Source organism: Camelina sativa, chromosome 11 (genome assembly GCF_000633955.1).
Source record: "Camelina sativa cultivar DH55 chromosome 11, Cs, whole genome shotgun sequence".
Lineage (NCBI taxonomy): Eukaryota > Viridiplantae > Streptophyta > Magnoliopsida > Brassicales > Brassicaceae > Camelina > Camelina sativa.
In genome coordinates, this window is record NC_025695.1 from 31,400,577 (window position 1) to 31,417,390 (window position 16,814).

At 32.6% G+C, this 16,814-nt stretch overlaps 5 protein-coding genes across 5 annotated transcripts; 1 reads left to right on the forward strand and 4 right to left on the reverse strand.

Moving 5' to 3' along the window:
• Nucleotides 5,508-6,676, reverse strand: LOC104724829 (CTD nuclear envelope phosphatase 1-like). Its single transcript, XM_010443378.2, has one exon. The coding sequence runs from the start codon at nucleotides 6,553-6,555 to the stop codon at nucleotides 5,713-5,715; it is 843 nt and encodes a 280-aa protein (XP_010441680.1). The 5' UTR covers nucleotides 6,556-6,676; the 3' UTR covers nucleotides 5,508-5,712.
• On the forward strand, nucleotides 7,215-8,605 carry LOC104724830 (oil body-associated protein 2A). The gene is made up of 4 exons (XM_010443381.2): nucleotides 7,215-7,556; nucleotides 7,765-7,847; nucleotides 7,975-8,089; nucleotides 8,188-8,605. The coding sequence occupies exons 1-4, from the start codon at nucleotides 7,268-7,270 to the stop codon at nucleotides 8,442-8,444; spliced, it is 744 nt and encodes a 247-aa protein (XP_010441683.1). The 5' UTR covers nucleotides 7,215-7,267; the 3' UTR covers nucleotides 8,445-8,605.
• On the reverse strand, nucleotides 8,816-10,428 carry LOC104724831 (peptidyl-prolyl cis-trans isomerase FKBP13, chloroplastic). Its single transcript, XM_010443382.1, has 5 exons — nucleotides 10,021-10,428; nucleotides 9,848-9,940; nucleotides 9,694-9,754; nucleotides 9,153-9,221; nucleotides 8,816-9,028 (listed from the first exon to the last, which is right to left on the reverse strand). Exons 1-5 carry the CDS (start codon nucleotides 10,363-10,365, stop codon nucleotides 8,964-8,966), a joined length of 633 nt encoding a protein of 210 aa, XP_010441684.1. The 5' UTR covers nucleotides 10,366-10,428; the 3' UTR covers nucleotides 8,816-8,963.
• LOC104724832 (GDSL esterase/lipase At5g45670-like) lies at nucleotides 10,996-13,107 on the reverse strand. Its single transcript, XM_010443383.2, has 5 exons — nucleotides 12,744-13,107; nucleotides 12,525-12,649; nucleotides 11,881-12,126; nucleotides 11,483-11,738; nucleotides 10,996-11,393 (listed from the first exon to the last, which is right to left on the reverse strand). The coding sequence occupies exons 1-5, from the start codon at nucleotides 12,979-12,981 to the stop codon at nucleotides 11,170-11,172; spliced, it is 1,089 nt and encodes a 362-aa protein (XP_010441685.1). The 5' UTR covers nucleotides 12,982-13,107; the 3' UTR covers nucleotides 10,996-11,169.
• Nucleotides 14,749-16,554, reverse strand: LOC104724833. The gene is made up of 2 exons (XM_010443384.2): nucleotides 15,947-16,554; nucleotides 14,749-15,324 (listed from the first exon to the last, which is right to left on the reverse strand). Exons 1-2 carry the CDS (start codon nucleotides 16,454-16,456, stop codon nucleotides 15,154-15,156), a joined length of 681 nt encoding a protein of 226 aa, XP_010441686.1. The 5' UTR covers nucleotides 16,457-16,554; the 3' UTR covers nucleotides 14,749-15,153.

The following is a 16,814-nucleotide window of genomic DNA, read 5'->3' on the forward strand; positions in this document are numbered from 1 at the left end:
TCTAACCCAACTAAAATACAAATCGAATACTAAATTGGTATGAGTTTGGATTATGAATGTTAACACTCCTCAAAAATACTTTTACAAACATAATCCCACACATACGTGATATGTTATAAATCTAATAGTACATTTGGTTTTTGAGATAAACTCCGCACGTACGTGCGGGTCCGAACCTAGTATTAAATAAATCAAATTCAATAATAATACTAATACTACTTCTAATGTATATACAATGAATTTTACATTTGTTTTTAAAAGAATTTTGTAAATTAAATTTTAGATATGTCATATTAAATATTAATATTTAATATTAACCTACAATAAAATTTTAATAGTAATTTAAAATATTTTTAGTTTTTATTTACGATATAAACCTGAGTCTCTTAAATTTATTTTACTATTCATATATAGTTTTCAAATAGCCTTAAGATTAGTTTAACATGAAATTCATATCAAAATTATTTTTTCTGTCAATACATTATGAAAATTATTATATTAGAAAATTGAATATTATTAATAAACTTATTTTTTTATTTTAAAATATAAAAATGAATTTTAATATTTGGTCTTTTTTCTGCTCCATTTGTTCCTCATCAATTTTGGGGAGGAACACTTTTGTTTTATTGTTTCTTATTTTTTTAAGATAGACAAATGTAAAGGAAAATTTATTACTATCAAATGATAAAAAATTATGGAATAAAGAGGAATATCACATTCCTCCTCGTTCTTTTCTTATGGTCACCGATTGAAGCCATGATTACCAAGGCTCGATAACTCAACTGCTAAAAACTGTCTAGCAAAGTCTATACAATAAGAATTTGCATTGTAACTTCAGTTTAACCATATTCCTCTAACCAACTCCAAAAAGTATTAGCAACCAAAACAAGAGATACACTCTCCTCTAGCTTTATCACGCATGAAGTTATCTAATGTTTTCTTAATCTTTTGCTCGTCGAGTTTTTCTCCCTTCACAATTATTGTGTCTTCTTCCTCATCAAAATCAACAAAAAAAACTCCTATCAAAAGAAAAAAACATTATTTAAAACTTGTAGAGTACGTACTTGCAGTTTTTGGCAAGAAAATTGGTGAAATTTTGTGAAATTGCAATGAGTATCCTATGACTCTACATACTATAAAATATTGTTGTATCCATATTCACCAAATAAATTATGAGTTTATCCAATACCTTTTTGATCATTTATTAACAAAAAATCATTTATCATTTAAGTTAATAAATTTCTAATTTTTTTTGTTTACCAAAATAAGTAAATAACTATTTAATTAAGTCTAAATTTATGATTTGTATTATAACATGTGTATCTCTAACTAATTATTTGTTTTAACCATACGAGTGGTGCTTGAGATTACCTTTACAACGAGCGATACGTCGTATTGCGTCATGACTAGTCTTTTCGTCAGTAGATTCAATTTTAAAACGAAGTTCCTCTTTCTGCAAAACAATAAAATTCAATTAAAATCTTCAGTAAATTTATCATATATATAAGCAATATAATTCGTTTGAATATGAAGAAAAGTATTTATATTTTGATGCTAGAGTTTCTTACAAAAAGTACAACCATTTTCTTCAAAACAAATTTAAAACTATGACAAAAACAAATTTTTCCAAAGCTTGTGAAGTTGGAGAGAGAGAGAGAGATAAGCCTCTATTTATATAGGATTACTATAAACATAAATTTTGGATATGTCTTAAATAATCTCATAATAGTTTGAGTGACACACATTAAAATTATACAATCTAAGCTTTCAAGATATGTTTATCTTATTATATAAAGTTGTGGTTTCTGAAACTTCTTTTGTAAACTCTTACCCTCCTGTTTAGGCAACCAATCTTAGAGTTATCTATAATTTATTTAATGTTTAATTGAAAGAAAAAAAAGTTGTGGTTTGAAAGTTAGCCATTAACAAGATTTTGACATGTGTAAAAGTTAATATTTAATAGGAAGGATTTGAGATTACAACAAAAAACAAAATATTTTGTTTTAAACAATATTAATAATGTTAAATGATAATTATCCAAAAATTAAAAAAAATTAATTTTTTAAATAATTATAAGGAAACTATAACATTATTAATTTTAAGTTATTAATTCTACAAAGAATATAGAAATAGGATTAAGGAAAATATACAGTTAATTATTAATTCTAAATTTTGTAAATATTCACTTCTATATAAACACTAGATAAGTGCCCGCACGATGTGCGGGTTTTAAAATTGTTGAAGAAAATAAATCCTAAACCCTATAATTTTTTAAAAAATAGAAACAAATAATATTTCTTGAAGTAAATATTTTAATAATTTTAGTTAGAGAAAAAAATCATATTTGCATTTAGCGTCAAACACTTATTTATATTTTTATATTTTAAATATACTATAACAATTATTACAATAATCTAAAGCTAATTTATACCCCACCAAAACTTTTGCCAAATACTCATCATTACAAATATTATTATTATCAAATTTCAAGAACATTTCACAACTTATTACAAAATATTTTACATGCAAAGAATTCATCAAAACAACATATAATTAATAACCATGTACAATTTTACTGTATATTTTACCATTAAAAATATGCTCTTACACCCAAAATTATCTTATTGTTAAAGTATGCTCTTTATCACCACCTAAAATGTCTTTTAAACAAATTAAACAAATTTTATGTTGCTTTACTTTCATTGTGGCATAATTATAGTTCTTATAATTACTAAAATTGTTTTGTGACATAATTTTTTTAACCATAATTTTTTTTACTCCAAAGATATTTTGGATGAACAACTGGTGAAAATTATCTACTCGAGTACAATGATTTTATGACCAATCCAATAAAAGTTTTTTATTGAGAAATTGAAAGAAAGTTAATATAACATAATAAAATTAAAAATTTGAAAATTATAAACAATTCAAAATATAAACTTTATAAACAATCAAAAACATGATATATGTTATAATCACGTTAAAGGATCGATAACCTGTTTACTCCTCAGAAGTATCGCATTGTACCAAAATTACTTAGAACTATGACATCGTCTCAAATATTCTTGAATCGTAAGTTCTCAACTTATTTCTATCCAATCAAAAGTTCTCATATATTTCTCTAAATACCTAGGTTTAAACGGTTTACGAACCAAATCGGATAAAAAACCACATAAATCTGGTTTGAAACCAATTTTAAAACGGTTTACAGTTCTAACTTCCCAAATTTCAAAATCGCTTCTCAATTACTCGATCAAGTAGCTTTTGTTTCTGTACCGGAATCATTGACATTATCCAGAAGAGAAAACTCTAGATTTTGACCAGAAACATCAACCATCGATTAATCTTCGAAACTTATAATGCTACTAACTGTAGAATCACTTTTGGAACATCCATCAGTATCTCCATACTCGATTAATTTAGCAGGCTTTATATACTTTGATTCTATTTCATTGCATATGATAGCTTCCATTGAAGAACCTGCATGAATAAAAGACCCACAATAGATAAGCAAAATTATATCAGGAACAAATCAAAGATCAAAGCTTTCTAAACATGTAAATTTATGTAGATATAATGTTATTTTCTTAATTAGCTGTCCTATTAGGTTTAAAAAATAACAATTCTTTTGACATAACTTATGTTATTTCTTTTAGATTTGTTATTCCCTATTTATTGATTAATAATAATATACATGTTTAATGAATTATTTTTTTGTTTATATATGTCAAAATCTAATTAAGAAAACACTTATAATATAATTAGCGTACAATGAAAGATATATTAGTTTGTTAATTTTCCTTTTTGATTTAGGAAATTTTTTTTAGATATAAACATGTAAATTTTATGTAGATTTAATGCTATTATCTTAATTAGCTGTTTTGAAAAAATAATAATTTTTGACACATATCAACATCTCATCAGTATACTTGACAAATGTTATGATCTTTTATAATAAGATTTTATGATTAGTAATTTTTTTATTTCTTGATTTTTTAAAAAGATTTTTTCTTTTCCAATTAGAAATTTGTGTAAAATTGACACTTGTCACGATCTGGTGAGTTAGTAACTTTTGAAATTGACATGTGTCACGATATGGTGAGTTAGTAAGATTTTCTTCTTTTAAAAGTAAAAATTTGTGTAAAATTGACAGTTGTCACGATCTGATGAGCTAATAATTTTTGAAATTGACACGTGTCACGATCTGGTGAGTTAGTAACTTTTGAAACCTTACTTTATATAATAAGATAGATCATCTCATATTTTTCATCTAACAAAATAATTTATTCAAAAATATTGCTTTCAACTTTGTTCTATTGGTAAAAAAAATTTAATTGTAAATTTGTCTTATTTTTTTAAACCAAAATTTTCTTCTATTTTCTTCTTTTTCAGTTTAGAATAGATAAGATTAATATGTTGACCAAAAAAAATTAATACATGCATCTTCTTTTTTTAATCCAGTATTTTAAAATTTAATGTAATATTGTTAGATTTTTTATTTAATTTATCTTTTCATCTTTGAATTATTTGGGATTCATATATTATTGTGTTTATAATTTTCTATTATTTCTTTATCTATGTCAAATTAATTTTCTTGTAATTTCTTTGATTGGTTGGTCATAGATCCTTTTTTTGCAAACATAATTATTACCATTTATTAGTCCCAAAGGGAGATAAGGAGTAAAACCTCATCAACCTAATAGTTAGATAAAATAGGCTAATCAAATACAAGCTTACAGCAAATATAAATAGATAGATTGGAAAAATATAAATTGTTGTTGATAGATCTATAGGAGTTCGGAGACTATGACACATTGGTTTGTGGATATGTTTAAAAGGAATTGATTTGACCACCTATGTCACCAAAGTGCATTTATCTTTTCGATCAAGGGTCCTGAGAGAACTCCAGAGTTAAGCGTGCTTGAGCTGGAGTAGTTTCAGGATGGGTGACATTTCGAGAAGTGATTGTCGGAATTGTGCGAGTGAGGACAAAACAAATAAAATATCATATGGTGATTTGTAGGTCGGTAAACAAGTATTTAAAGCCTCCCGACCGTCAGATATACGTGGGCCAGGAGTAGACTTAATGTGTTCATACAAACATTTTCTAGGTGGTAGTAAAGAATATATTTGTGACATATAATATATTTCAGTGTAAAAAATATGCTTTTAATGGTAATATAAATAAAAAATTTGTAAATAGATATAAATCAGTATATTATAGCAAAAAAAAAATTTATAAACTACATATAGTTTTTATGTAGTTTATAAATCAGTATGCTTATAAATCAGTATTTTTATTAAATTTAATTTAATTTACAAAACTTTAAACCCGCACATCGGGCAGATCGTTATCTAGTTTTTTTTTTTTTGACAACCTTATCTAGTTTATTTTTAAAGTCTAGATCTTAAAAATCTCAAAGAACTTAAAATATATATTGACTCGAAATAATAATTAATTACCAAAAAAAACTAATTTAAATATATGAGCCCAATAAAAACCCATATCTAACTTTTATATCCATACTTTAAATGCAAAAAAAAACATTTCATTAAAATCGTTTAATGCAACCACAGACAAACACCACTAATCAAACAAATCAACGAATTGAGGATGTACACATTGAGACAAATCGAACAAACAAAGCTATTGTTCAGTGTCTTCTAAATCAAATCCTCTCTTAATAACACAAAACATAACTAAAATCAAAATCATTCATCTCTTCCAACAAACTCCTTCAAAGCAACTCTCATATCTTCAACCTTAACACAATCACCATTCAAAAACTCACCAAGTTTCTCCAACTCAGCATCTCCCAAATCATCCGAAAACGGTTTAATCGGGAAAGCGTTCTCCGGCTGAAGCGCGTAAGAGTTCGGGTTATCGTCAACGATCACCACGCGCCTCATATCTCTCAACACAAACCCTAAATCTTTCACTAGCCTCCCGTCGATTTCGCTGCACGCGTCTCTGTAGAAGCTTCTAGATATCACTCCCCGGTCGGGATCGAGTTTATCGAGCACCAGCGACGCGTACTCTCTCAACCCCGCCGTGAAAACGACGATCTGGTACTGTTCTCCGATCTTCTTTAAGAACTCGTCCACTCCTGGCCGTTTGATCACGTAAAACGTCAACATCTGACCGTCGATTTTGGGATTGATGACGAAATCGTACGGTACATCTGGCTTCTCCATGGACGAGTGGACGAGCGTCTCGTCTAGATCCAACACGATCGTCTTCTTAGTCTCGTCGAAGGTTTTGCCGGATCTTTCTTGAAACAGAGAGTACGGCGCCGGCGGAGAGTTTTGATGAAGATCGTTTACGTCTTTGCGGGGTTTGAGGATTTTGAATCCTTTGGCTCCGTGGCGAGAGAATAAACAGAGGAAGCTTCGGTGACATCTGTAGATAGATTTGTTGATGGTGGCGATGACGGTTGTTGCCGTCGGCGAAGGTGAGCATCCTCCGATCTGAGATTTCCGGTGACGGCGAAGGTAGTTACGTGGGTGACGGTTGATTGATTTCGTCGCTTTCTTGAGTATGAGTTTCGTCGCCATTGAAGAAACAGAGAGAGAGAGAGAGAGAGAGATGATGATGAGAGATTTGGGGGAGAGTGATGATGTTTTGTATTTAAATTAGGATCGGTGTAACGGTCATGTGGTTTTTTTTTAGGTTCGGGATCCGAAGCAAAGCTAGATTCGGAAGCAGTGTTTTTAAGTTTGGACCAACACGGAGTTAACGTTGTATTATTACCGTTGGGATTTCTATATTAATCTTTCTTTCGAGATTTATGTCCCAAATTAAGCAAAATACTATGTGTATATATAGAATTAGAACAGATTAGACAATATATCATTTATAGATCTCTTCTCTTTTAATTATTAGTTGTATGAATCATAAAATTATTCAAAGTCTCAACTTATGTAATGCAGTTATGTATTAATTTGTGTGATCTTGTAAACGGAACAAAACTAATAAACCAATTTAAGAGTCTCATTTTTAAGTCATAATCGAATTCAATGTGCCAAGTGTCCAGAGACTAATCCCTATCATTAGCATATCCACGTGTCGTCTACAAAACTCAATGTCAACATCTTTTTGCCACAATACCACTAAAAGCGCAATGACGTGTCCGTCTCACATCATCCACGTCATAATTTTCTCATGCAATAATGACACCAGCGCATTCACATCAAACCACTTATAAAAACAAAAGAAGAAAGATTGACAATCAAACGTTGTTCAAGTAATTTGTGTGTTGGAAACCAAATGGCGTCGAGTGATGAGCGTCCTGGAGCTTATCCGGCACGTAACGGGGCAGAGAACCAACCTCCGGGAGATCCGGAGACCATGAAGACGGTGATGATTGATAAAGGAGCGGCGATGATGCAATCTTTGAAGCCTATCAAACAGATGAGTCTCCACTTGTGTTCTTTCGCTTGTTACGGTCACGATCCTAGCCGTCAGATCGAAGTCAATTTCTATGTTCATCGACTCAACCAAGACTTTCTTCAGTGTGCTGTTTACGATAGCAACTCCTCTAAAACCCATCTCATCGGTCTGTATCTTACTAGTTATATCATATATGCATACCTTTTTCCACGCATTATTATTTTATATATAAACGAAATAATTATTGAAGTATAATGCATGCGTAATTAATTACAAATATTTGAGAATCTATATATATCAACACTTGAAAAATTTTAGAAGTGTTTTTTCAACGAATGGCCGAAACTAAATGTCTCTTGTTTCAATTGTCTCAGGGGTTGAGTATATTGTGTCGGAGAGGTTATTTGAGGCACTTTCACCGGAGGAGCAAAAGCTTTGGCACTCTCATGACTATGAGGTTAACTTGTACATAACCTTTTAGTTTTATCAGTTTATCGATCTCTTTTGGACTATTACTTATACTTAACCGTTAGTTTACTTCTAGAGACATATATCTGACTAGACGTATATTGTTGTTATTGTAGATCCAGACCGGTCTACTAGTAACTCCGAGGGTCCCTGAGCTTGTAGCTAAGACGGAGCTTCAAAATATTGCCAAAACGTATGGGAAGTTTTGGTGCACTTGGCAGACCGATCGCGGTAACTATTAATAAATATTTAAAATCTTTTTCGAACGAGTACAATCGAAACATAAAGTTTTGAAGATTTATGAGTGTCAATTTTTTTGTAAATTTTAGGGGATAAATTGCCACTAGGGGCACCATCACTGATGGTGTCACCACAAGACGTGAATATGGGGAAGATCAAGCCAGGGCTATTGAAGAAACGTGATGATGAATATGGAATTTCGACGGAATCTTTGAAGGCGTCTCGGGTTGATATTATGGGACCGGAGAGGAAAAACCCAATGGCTGATTACTGGGTTCATCACGGAAAAGGATTAGCGGTTGATATAGTCGAAACTGAGATGAAGAAATTAGCTCCCTTCCCGTAATGAAGTTGGTGTGTACGTATCGAATAATAATAAATATGTTTATATGTCCAATATGGACGTATGTTTTATATGTCTAATGTAGTCCACAAGACCATTAGTAAAGTGGTGTATAATATGTGTTTTACTATAACAAATGCATCTAAAATGTTTTAAGACCCCCACTAACACACTAATGGACACGATCTTATGATTTAATATAACAAGTGTAAGTGCATTTCTAATTTGAAGAGTAAGTTCCCAATTGATGTAGTTGGCGCAATCACATCCAAGGATGTCCAAACAAAAATGGAGAGATACTCACATGAAAGACTTTTCAATTTAAACCGGTTTACTTGGTTTGGAAATCATATTTTAGTAGTAGCTCGATAACAGAGGTATCAACTAGCTTATCACCAATAAACCAATCAAAGTTAGAAAGAGCCAGAAATATTCACTTGAGAATAGACATAATTTTTTTCTTTTCTATAAGGATGATTTGAACAAAGTTGATGGCTCAGAAAGACAGAGCAAAAAGCTCTCTCAAGCTTTACCTATGAACTCAATGTCAAAGAGAAGAACCGAAGCTGGAGGAATAAGGCATGAGCCTGCACGAAAACAAGAGTTTAGGCTTCATTAGTTAGTTATTTAAGTATCAACAATTTAACCTACGATATTATGATTAATATATTAGTCAAGAAAAGGTTTTAGCCGTTTGGCTTTTCCATTTACCTCCTTTGCAACCTGCGCCTCGATCACCATATGCTAGTTCTGGAGGAATTTTCAAAGTTCGTTTCCCACCTGAAAAAAAAAAAGAAACCGAATCCAAAACTAGTTAGCAAGAAAATAATGAAAACATGACAATGTTTCTGTTTAAAAATCAACTCTGGATCAATGATTCGGTTAATCATAATTGGACCATCCTCCCCCTACGCTCTTTTAAACAGTATGTAGACTAATCTAGATACTTATAATAGGTGTTGGTGAGGTAATTAAGAACCAGCTGTTTTCAAAATACATGTCGATTCATATACTTGATAGTAATGTAGAATCAAAGCAAATTCAAACGCATATAATTTTAAATAATTGTGTTCCAACGCATATAATTTCTCAAGAAAGCATGCATTTTTCATATAGATTCAAAGATTTTTTCCGGAGTTTCTCATGTATTAGCGGTCTAAGCGCCTAAGCCTGGTGTTAATCATTATCAGGTTACTTGTAAATAAAGTTTCATGTATGCAATAACATATATGCAATGCTTTCTTGAGAATACCGGTAAGCATAGGAGGAATTCCATCAGAGCCAAGGATTCCTTGATCCCAACCTTTAATCACCTGTATCATATTAAACCACAATATGTTTTCTAAAAGTTCACATTGTATGTAAAAGTGAGTTTCTGGAAAATTTAATATATTTTCCTTAATTACCTCACCAACACCAATTCGAAATGTTAGAGGCTTTCCTCGGTTATAGCTACTATCAAAGACTTTCCCATTCTCCAACTTCCCTACATAATGTGCCTGCAAGAAACATTCCAAGAATTATCAAACATCATGAACAAATTACAAAACTCTAAATGTAAATTGATATACTTAATTACCTTGATTAGTTGGCCTTTAACAGCTTCAGGACCATAACCAGCAACTTTATCACAAAAAGCAAGACCAGAAGGAGACACAGAGAATTCACAAGAAGTTGTTTCGGCTAAGGCTGAAGAAACTGTATCAACAAAGCCAAGGCAGAAACCAAAACCAACGATTGCTTCTCTTCTACCACATGAAGCTAGTTGGACAAGACTTAACTCATGAGTATCAGGAGAAACTTTTTGTTTGTTCCTCAAGTTGATAGCCTCTGCTCTGTTTACGCTACTGTTCACAAGAAATCTGCATTTTCTTTGCTCACTTGGAGGAGAACAAGTTCCAACTGAAAATCCCAAGGAGCTCATTATCCTCTCTATCCAGAAAAAAAAAAGAAAAAAGAAAAAGAACAATCTGAAAGAGATAATAAGAGCTTTGTGTTGGACAATCAGCAATCCTTGCTGGCAAACAAGGCAACCACACAAAATTGGGCTTCATTTTTTGTCACATTTTCAAGATCACAGGCCCAATATGAATATAATCTTGGTTTCATTTCATCTTATTTATATACCTTTGATGATAAGAGATTAAGAATTGTGTTGTAGAGTTATAGTTTTTATTTTTTAATCCTCTAAACTCTTTTCTATGTCAAAACCAATTTACAAAATTTAAATCACTTTTTTTTTGATCAAGTTGTAGTCTTACCATTTATTGATTAAAGAATTATTGTTGTGCTATCTATTTTGCAATTTTTGAAGGATATCAAAAATTGAAGGAGAATTTAATGTTCATATCAATTCTTTTTATTATTAAAATAAAATTTCAATAATTTTTTTGACTTATCCAAGTATCCAACCAATCATCCAACAACATTTCCAATATTATCCAGTCACATTGGTTTTATCTTCTTCTTTAGTTTCACTTTCTTTTGTTTCAACTTCAAGATATACAGAGAAGACGAACACATTTGTAATGAACGAATCAAATTTATAACGGAGTTAAGAAAAAAAAGAGAGACAAACAGTAACTCAAAATCATTACATAAACAGTTATGACATCACACACAATACAAAGTAACCAAGTTTGACACTACTTTTTCTTGAGTCCAAAACTATCAAAATTCAAAACGCTTACACAAGCAAAAGAACACGTCTTTCTCTTTCTCTCTCTCTTTAGAGAGTTGCTAGCTGCTGAATATCATAAGGATGAGCATCAGAAGCAGCTTCTCGCCTAAAAGATCGTGTTCCGATAACAATATTCGCAGCTTCACCGGGATGAAACGCATCCCAAAACACATACTCATTTCTATTCAGACATGGAGCTTGACCTGGAAGACAAGTAATTTGTCCATTGTTCCTCCCAACTCCACAACATCCTGCATTTGTCACTCTAAACCCTACAAATTTTAAAGCAACAAAATGAGCAAACTATCATAAGAAAAAATTGTTTACTTAGATAACAACTTTGAAGGCAGAGCAGTGTTACCGTAGCGAGCAGGGTTTGTAACAATGTCTTGGAAGATGCCATAGGCGTTGATGTAAGTGAATTTTGCGTCAGGTGTGTTCTGGTTAAAAGCGTCAACTATAGATATGAGTTTGTTGTTGAAGATTCTGTTTGCTGAGTTGATTCTTTCGTCACACGTTCTTCCATCCCTGCTGTTCTGAGCTAGCTCGTTCGGGCTACAACCGATTGCTCCGACTCCTATCAACGCAAACTTCCTCGCTCCATTAGTATACAATATCTGCTCCATCACAATAAAGCACAATATTCAAAACCTTAATAATACTCACTCAAGGATCAAGAAACATAAAGAAACAGAAAAGAACCGAAACAGAGGAAAAAGTACAAAAACAGATGAGGTAGGACCGTAGGAATGTACAAACCCTGAGTTGCTCGGTGTAACGGGCAACGAGATCGTCTGCGTAGGACTCGGGCGAGAACTGGTTACCCGTAGAGTAAAAGGTGGGCATGAAGTAGTTGTTGAGATAATCATTACTGCCTAAACCGATCGAGTAAATGCATTTGCTGAGGTAGTTCGAAGCTTCGTTCTGATCACCAAGTATGTTCACTACTTGTGACACAGTGTTCACGTGGTTAGCTACTTGCCCTGCAAATGTTATTCTTCCTCCCTAATGAACAACAATAACAAGAGCAAGTCAAACTTTAAGAAGCTTTAGAACTAGATGAAACACACAGATCTTGTAAGGAAACTAACTATGGAACTATACGCCAAATCCAAATCTATGTAGAAGCTGATCCAAACCAAAACCAAAACATAAACCGAACCGAACACATCTAAATTTAATTTAAAATATATGCCTCTTTAAATATAAATGGTAAGACAATATTAAGAAGATGACTATTTAATACTTTTGAAGTTTATTTGAATCCAAAACCAAATCAGAAATGAAAACCAAGTTGAACCGAAGCAAGATTTTGTCGAACCGAACGGTGAATTTTTTTCAAATTCCATCCTATTTTAATCAAAATGCTCATCTCTAAGAGAAATAGTAATAAATTTTTTTACCAATTGTCTGCCGGTTTCTTCACGGATTCCGGCAGCAGCTGAAGCATAGTTAACTCCTCGGAGAATGTCTTGTCCTCTTGCGGCGGCGTACGGTGTAATGTAGTCGTCGAATCCCAAAAGCTCAGCTATTTGTTTTACGAAAGAAACAAAGCAAAATTAGTTTGAGAAGGGGAAAAAAAACAGAGGAAACAGAGCAAAAATGCAGTTAGGTAGAATTACCTATAACGTCGACAGTGGTTTTGCCGTTGCTAAACCGACCGGTAGGACCGAAAGCAAAGTCAATACCATAAGGAAAGTAATTCGCTCTAGCTAATGACTGTAGCTGATTATTGTTGCCATTATCAACCAAAGAGTCACCAAATATGAAGTAACATGGTGCAATTGGTTCACTCTTAACAATGTTCATGGTCATAGCAACCATCATCATCACCACCAACATGGAACACATTCTCGCCATCTCTCTTAGAGTTAGAGCAAGACTGTGAAAGGGAGAGGAAAGAGAGATGATGTTTTGTGAATGTGTGAAGAAACGATAAAAATGGGTTTATATAATATAGTTTTGAAGAATATGGTGAGAATGAGAAAATGTTATTTTTATACGAAGTTTTTTAACGGTTGAAGAAGCATTAAATGTTCACGCGGCAATGATGTTTAGATGTTAAATGTACAAAGTAAATGAATGTGTGTTTTTATATGTGAAATTATTTATAAGACTTATTGAGTTTTTTTTTTGTGTGTGGGTGGATCTAACGATTGAGAGAGAGAGATGGTGGAGGAGAGTTATTATTACGTCTGTCACTGTTTGTTGTTTAATTTCTTTTACTACTACTACGGATCATTCAAGTTGTATTGTATTGTGACGGTTCGATTTTAATGTTTTGCTTTGGGAATCGTGCTGTTGACTTTGATTACTCTAAATGTACCAAAGCTCGATGAAAGTTACTATAAAAACATGTCTCGAGAAAGAAACTGAAGATTAACTACTGCTCTTATTACTGCATTTTGTAGAACTGCTAAATGACATAATTACACTATTATGTGATTGTGTAACTTCGATAACCTCCTTATCAACAATCATGACTGTTTTACAGATTAGCTGAAGATTACTATTCTGAAATATACCACAATCTTGATTTTTTTTTTTAATAAGATCACAAACTATTAAGTTGAAGGGTTATACAATCATTTAAGACTCCTAACCAAACTTTCATGAACTCTTTTTTAAATTCAAATCTGTGGTATTTTTTTTTTTTTGGTTGAAAATGTATGGTTTTCTTAGTGGTCCCATTTTTAAATCCAAAGTTAGTGTTATTTTCTTGTTTGAAGATCATATTTATTGATAATGCTATTCCATTATTTCAATATCTCATCAATGTTCACAGGTTACCCATTTTGCAATATTCCCAATCTGGATATTAAAACAATCTTCATTTCTTCAAACTTTAATTATAAATGGTATTACGTTCAAATCTCTATATTATGATCACTTGATAAGTTCCCTTTAAACTAATTTACTCACATCTGCACATGTTTGGGTTATTTTAGCACAATGCATGTGAAAAAAGCAAAATGACTAGTCCTTAGAAATGAAATTATCATAGTGTTGTAACAAACATGAAAACATGATTTGAAGGCTCCACACTTGCATGACATGTTCCTCTCATTCTTGGAAATCTCAAATCTAACGGCTGATTACACTTTCGCTTGGTCGAATCAACGGTGAAGAATGATGTTATTGGATTTACCATGTGTTAGGATGGAAGTAAACATTAAATGAAAGACAGAGAGTGAGTTCCCTGTATGATGATCATCACCATGACATGACATGGTGAACTAAATTTGAGTAGTTGAAAGTATTAAATTTTTCATTTGCTCTGTTTTGTATATATGTTCCTTAAAAGCAAAATCTACTTTGGGACCCCAAAATAATTACTCAAACCAAGATTCAAACTTTCTTATCCAAGCACTCACCAAATGAAATTTTAATAAGACGAGGGAAGTAAAGAGAAATCCTTACTATGAAAAAAATTGATGACATTCATAAATAGATTTGGATTATGACAGAGACTATTTAGTTAAAAAAGGCAAACATGTTCAAACAAAATATATATTCTGAATACAAAACTGTTTTTTTCAGATCTATTCTACCATTCAACAACCACATGGTTGTTGCATTTATGAACTCTACTCAACAATAGAGGCAAACTTCCAGCAATGAGAACCATGAAACAGAAGAATTTAACTTGCTTTATCAATACAATATTCACTATGAATAGAAGATTTAACCAATCATAGAAATATTGGATATTGTAATTGGTCTAGTTGTCGGTAGACTTGTGTTTTTCAAAGATTCATAGACTAGAAACTCGAGGCTCCATGTGGTATTACATTAATCTAACTCTAAGCCCACTTTTCTATTATCAAAATGTCCTGAGATCTTGAATTTCTAGTCTATATATTCCTTAAACTTATCCAGTCTATATATTCCTTAAAATATGTAACGAACAAAACGGTTCTCGCAGATTTTTCCTAGAGGATTTGGCTAATGCATAATATTGTACAACGTCACATATCCGATGTGGAACAAAATGGAAAGAGGAAACGTACGTGAAAGCACGCCTGCTTTGTACTATAATTCATCTGAGGAACGGCTTTGAGAAGAAAAGAACTGAAGAGCCATGTCTTTAGCTATTTGAAGCAAACTCTTAACGTCGTTGCCGCCCACTTCAAGACAGTCTTGTAATAACTCTCCATCTACTACTTCAGCTTGTATCATCTCCCAAAACTCCCTCAATGCACCCTAACAATGACAAAACGAGAACACACAACAATGTACATAAGTTTTCAGCCTCTTGAATAACAGTAAAACTCAGATCAAATGACTCGAGACAAAGACTAACTTCAATAGCAAACATGTCCTCTAGGAGAGATCAAAGCCAAGCAAGGAACAACTTATCAGAGATTGAGCCAACACAAACAAAAAAAGTGAAGTCTCAACTATGATATTGTATATGTTACGAGAATTAAAGTGAGCTTGAGACCTAATAAAACAGACAACTCTCAAGCTCACTTACTCAACCCAGACATACAAAACTCCGCATACAGAACAAGTAGTCAAGTAACATCATCACTAGAAACGAACAATAAGCCACAGTACACATTTTTACTGTAAACGGACAAAGTATCACTCTTTCCTCTACTTCAAGCAGATGTTGGTGTAACAACTCTCTGTTACGAGAATCAAAGCGAACTCGGGACCTAATAGAAGAGACACCTCTCAAGCTCACCAACTCATCACATAAATACAGAACAACTCGATGACTCAAAGTATCACTCTTTCTCTACTTCAAGCAGATTCTGTTGTTTTCTCTAGTGTAATGAATCTAAAGATCAATACTTTAAGGGGTTTTATGAACACATACCGATTTCTCAAAGATTCTGAGAAGACGATTAAGCAATCTTTTCGAAACACGAAGAGCTTTGCCATAGCTCCGAGCAACAGCGCTCGCTTTACCAGCATTAGATTCAGCTTTATTAAACTCCGTAACCAAACCCATAAGCTCATTGAGATCACCAATCGCACCGTACATCTCACCGTAGTCAATCCCACCTTTTCTCCAAGCGTAGTTCCACATGTAATCCCACCCAACAGACCAAGCTCTGCTCAAAAACCCTAACCCTAATCCACGATCGATCTCTTCAGCCATGGATCGTACACGAGACGAACCCAATGCGTCTCCGCGTGAAGCGCGTAGGTTAGCGACGCGGAGAAGGAGGGATCGTGAGATTGAGATTAGGGTTTTGTATTGTGTGAACGAGAACGGGAAAGTGAAGGCATTTACGAAAATTGGTGATGGAAATGAGACTGTGAGGATGAGGAATAGAACGGAGAAGAGCTTAATCGTCGCCGGAGGAGATATTCTTCCGGCCATTGATTCCGGTGATGCTGTTTGACTTTTAGTCAACGTCTCGTCGAGAGAGAAAAAAAGGTTTTTTAAGTAAATGAAAACGATGGCGGTGTAACCGTGCTGCTGACGTGGATCTCGTCCCGGTTTAATTTGAATCGGGTTCGTTTTTTAATTATGTCACTAGATTATGAGCCGCCGGACTAAGTTTTTTATTATTTTTTAGTTAATATTTTAAATACTAATTTTGTTAATATATTATTTTATTAATTTTAGTGATTTTGTTTATAATTTGTGGTATACTGTACATTAATTTTTGTTTAATACAATTTTAATTAAAACAGTTTGATTTTCAATATATTTTATATTAGTGTCTTTAAAATAG

What these genes read in the sequence shown, in the direction of transcription:
- LOC104724829 (XM_010443378.2), bottom strand. Translation starts at nt 6,555, where the DNA reads ATGGCGACGAAACTCATACTCAAGAAAGCGACGAAATCAATCAACCGT.
- LOC104724830 (XM_010443381.2), top strand. Translation starts at nt 7,268, where the DNA reads ATGGCGTCGAGTGATGAGCGTCCTGGAGCTTATCCGGCACGTAACGGG. An exon ending in CTCTAAAACCCATCTCATCG is followed by an intron (nt 7,557 to 7,764) that starts GTCTGTATCTTA and finishes CAATTGTCTCAG; the next exon opens with GGGTTGAGTATATTGTGTCG. An exon ending in GGCACTCTCATGACTATGAG is followed by an intron (nt 7,848 to 7,974) that starts GTTAACTTGTAC and finishes TTGTTATTGTAG; the next exon opens with ATCCAGACCGGTCTACTAGT.
- LOC104724831 (XM_010443382.1), bottom strand. Translation starts at nt 10,365, where the DNA reads ATGAGCTCCTTGGGATTTTCAGTTGGAACTTGTTCTCCTCCAAGTGAG. An exon ending in TTAAAGGCCAACTAATCAAG is followed by an intron (nt 9,941 to 10,020) that starts GTAATTAAGTAT and finishes TGTTTCTTGCAG; the next exon opens with GCACATTATGTAGGGAAGTT. An exon ending in AGGCGCAGGTTGCAAAGGAG is followed by an intron (nt 9,029 to 9,152) that starts GTAAATGGAAAA and finishes GTTTTCGTGCAG; the next exon opens with GCTCATGCCTTATTCCTCCA.
- LOC104724832 (XM_010443383.2), bottom strand. Translation starts at nt 12,981, where the DNA reads ATGGCGAGAATGTGTTCCATGTTGGTGGTGATGATGATGGTTGCTATG. An exon ending in AAGAAACCGGCAGACAATTG is followed by an intron (nt 12,127 to 12,524) that starts GTAAAAAAATTT and finishes GTTGTTCATTAG; the next exon opens with GGAGGAAGAATAACATTTGC. An exon ending in GTTACACCGAGCAACTCAGG is followed by an intron (nt 11,739 to 11,880) that starts GTTTGTACATTC and finishes GTGATGGAGCAG; the next exon opens with ATATTGTATACTAATGGAGC.
- LOC104724833 (XM_010443384.2), bottom strand. Translation starts at nt 16,456, where the DNA reads ATGGCCGGAAGAATATCTCCTCCGGCGACGATTAAGCTCTTCTCCGTT. An exon ending in TCAGAATCTTTGAGAAATCG is followed by an intron (nt 15,325 to 15,946) that starts GTATGTGTTCAT and finishes TGTCATTGTTAG; the next exon opens with GGTGCATTGAGGGAGTTTTG.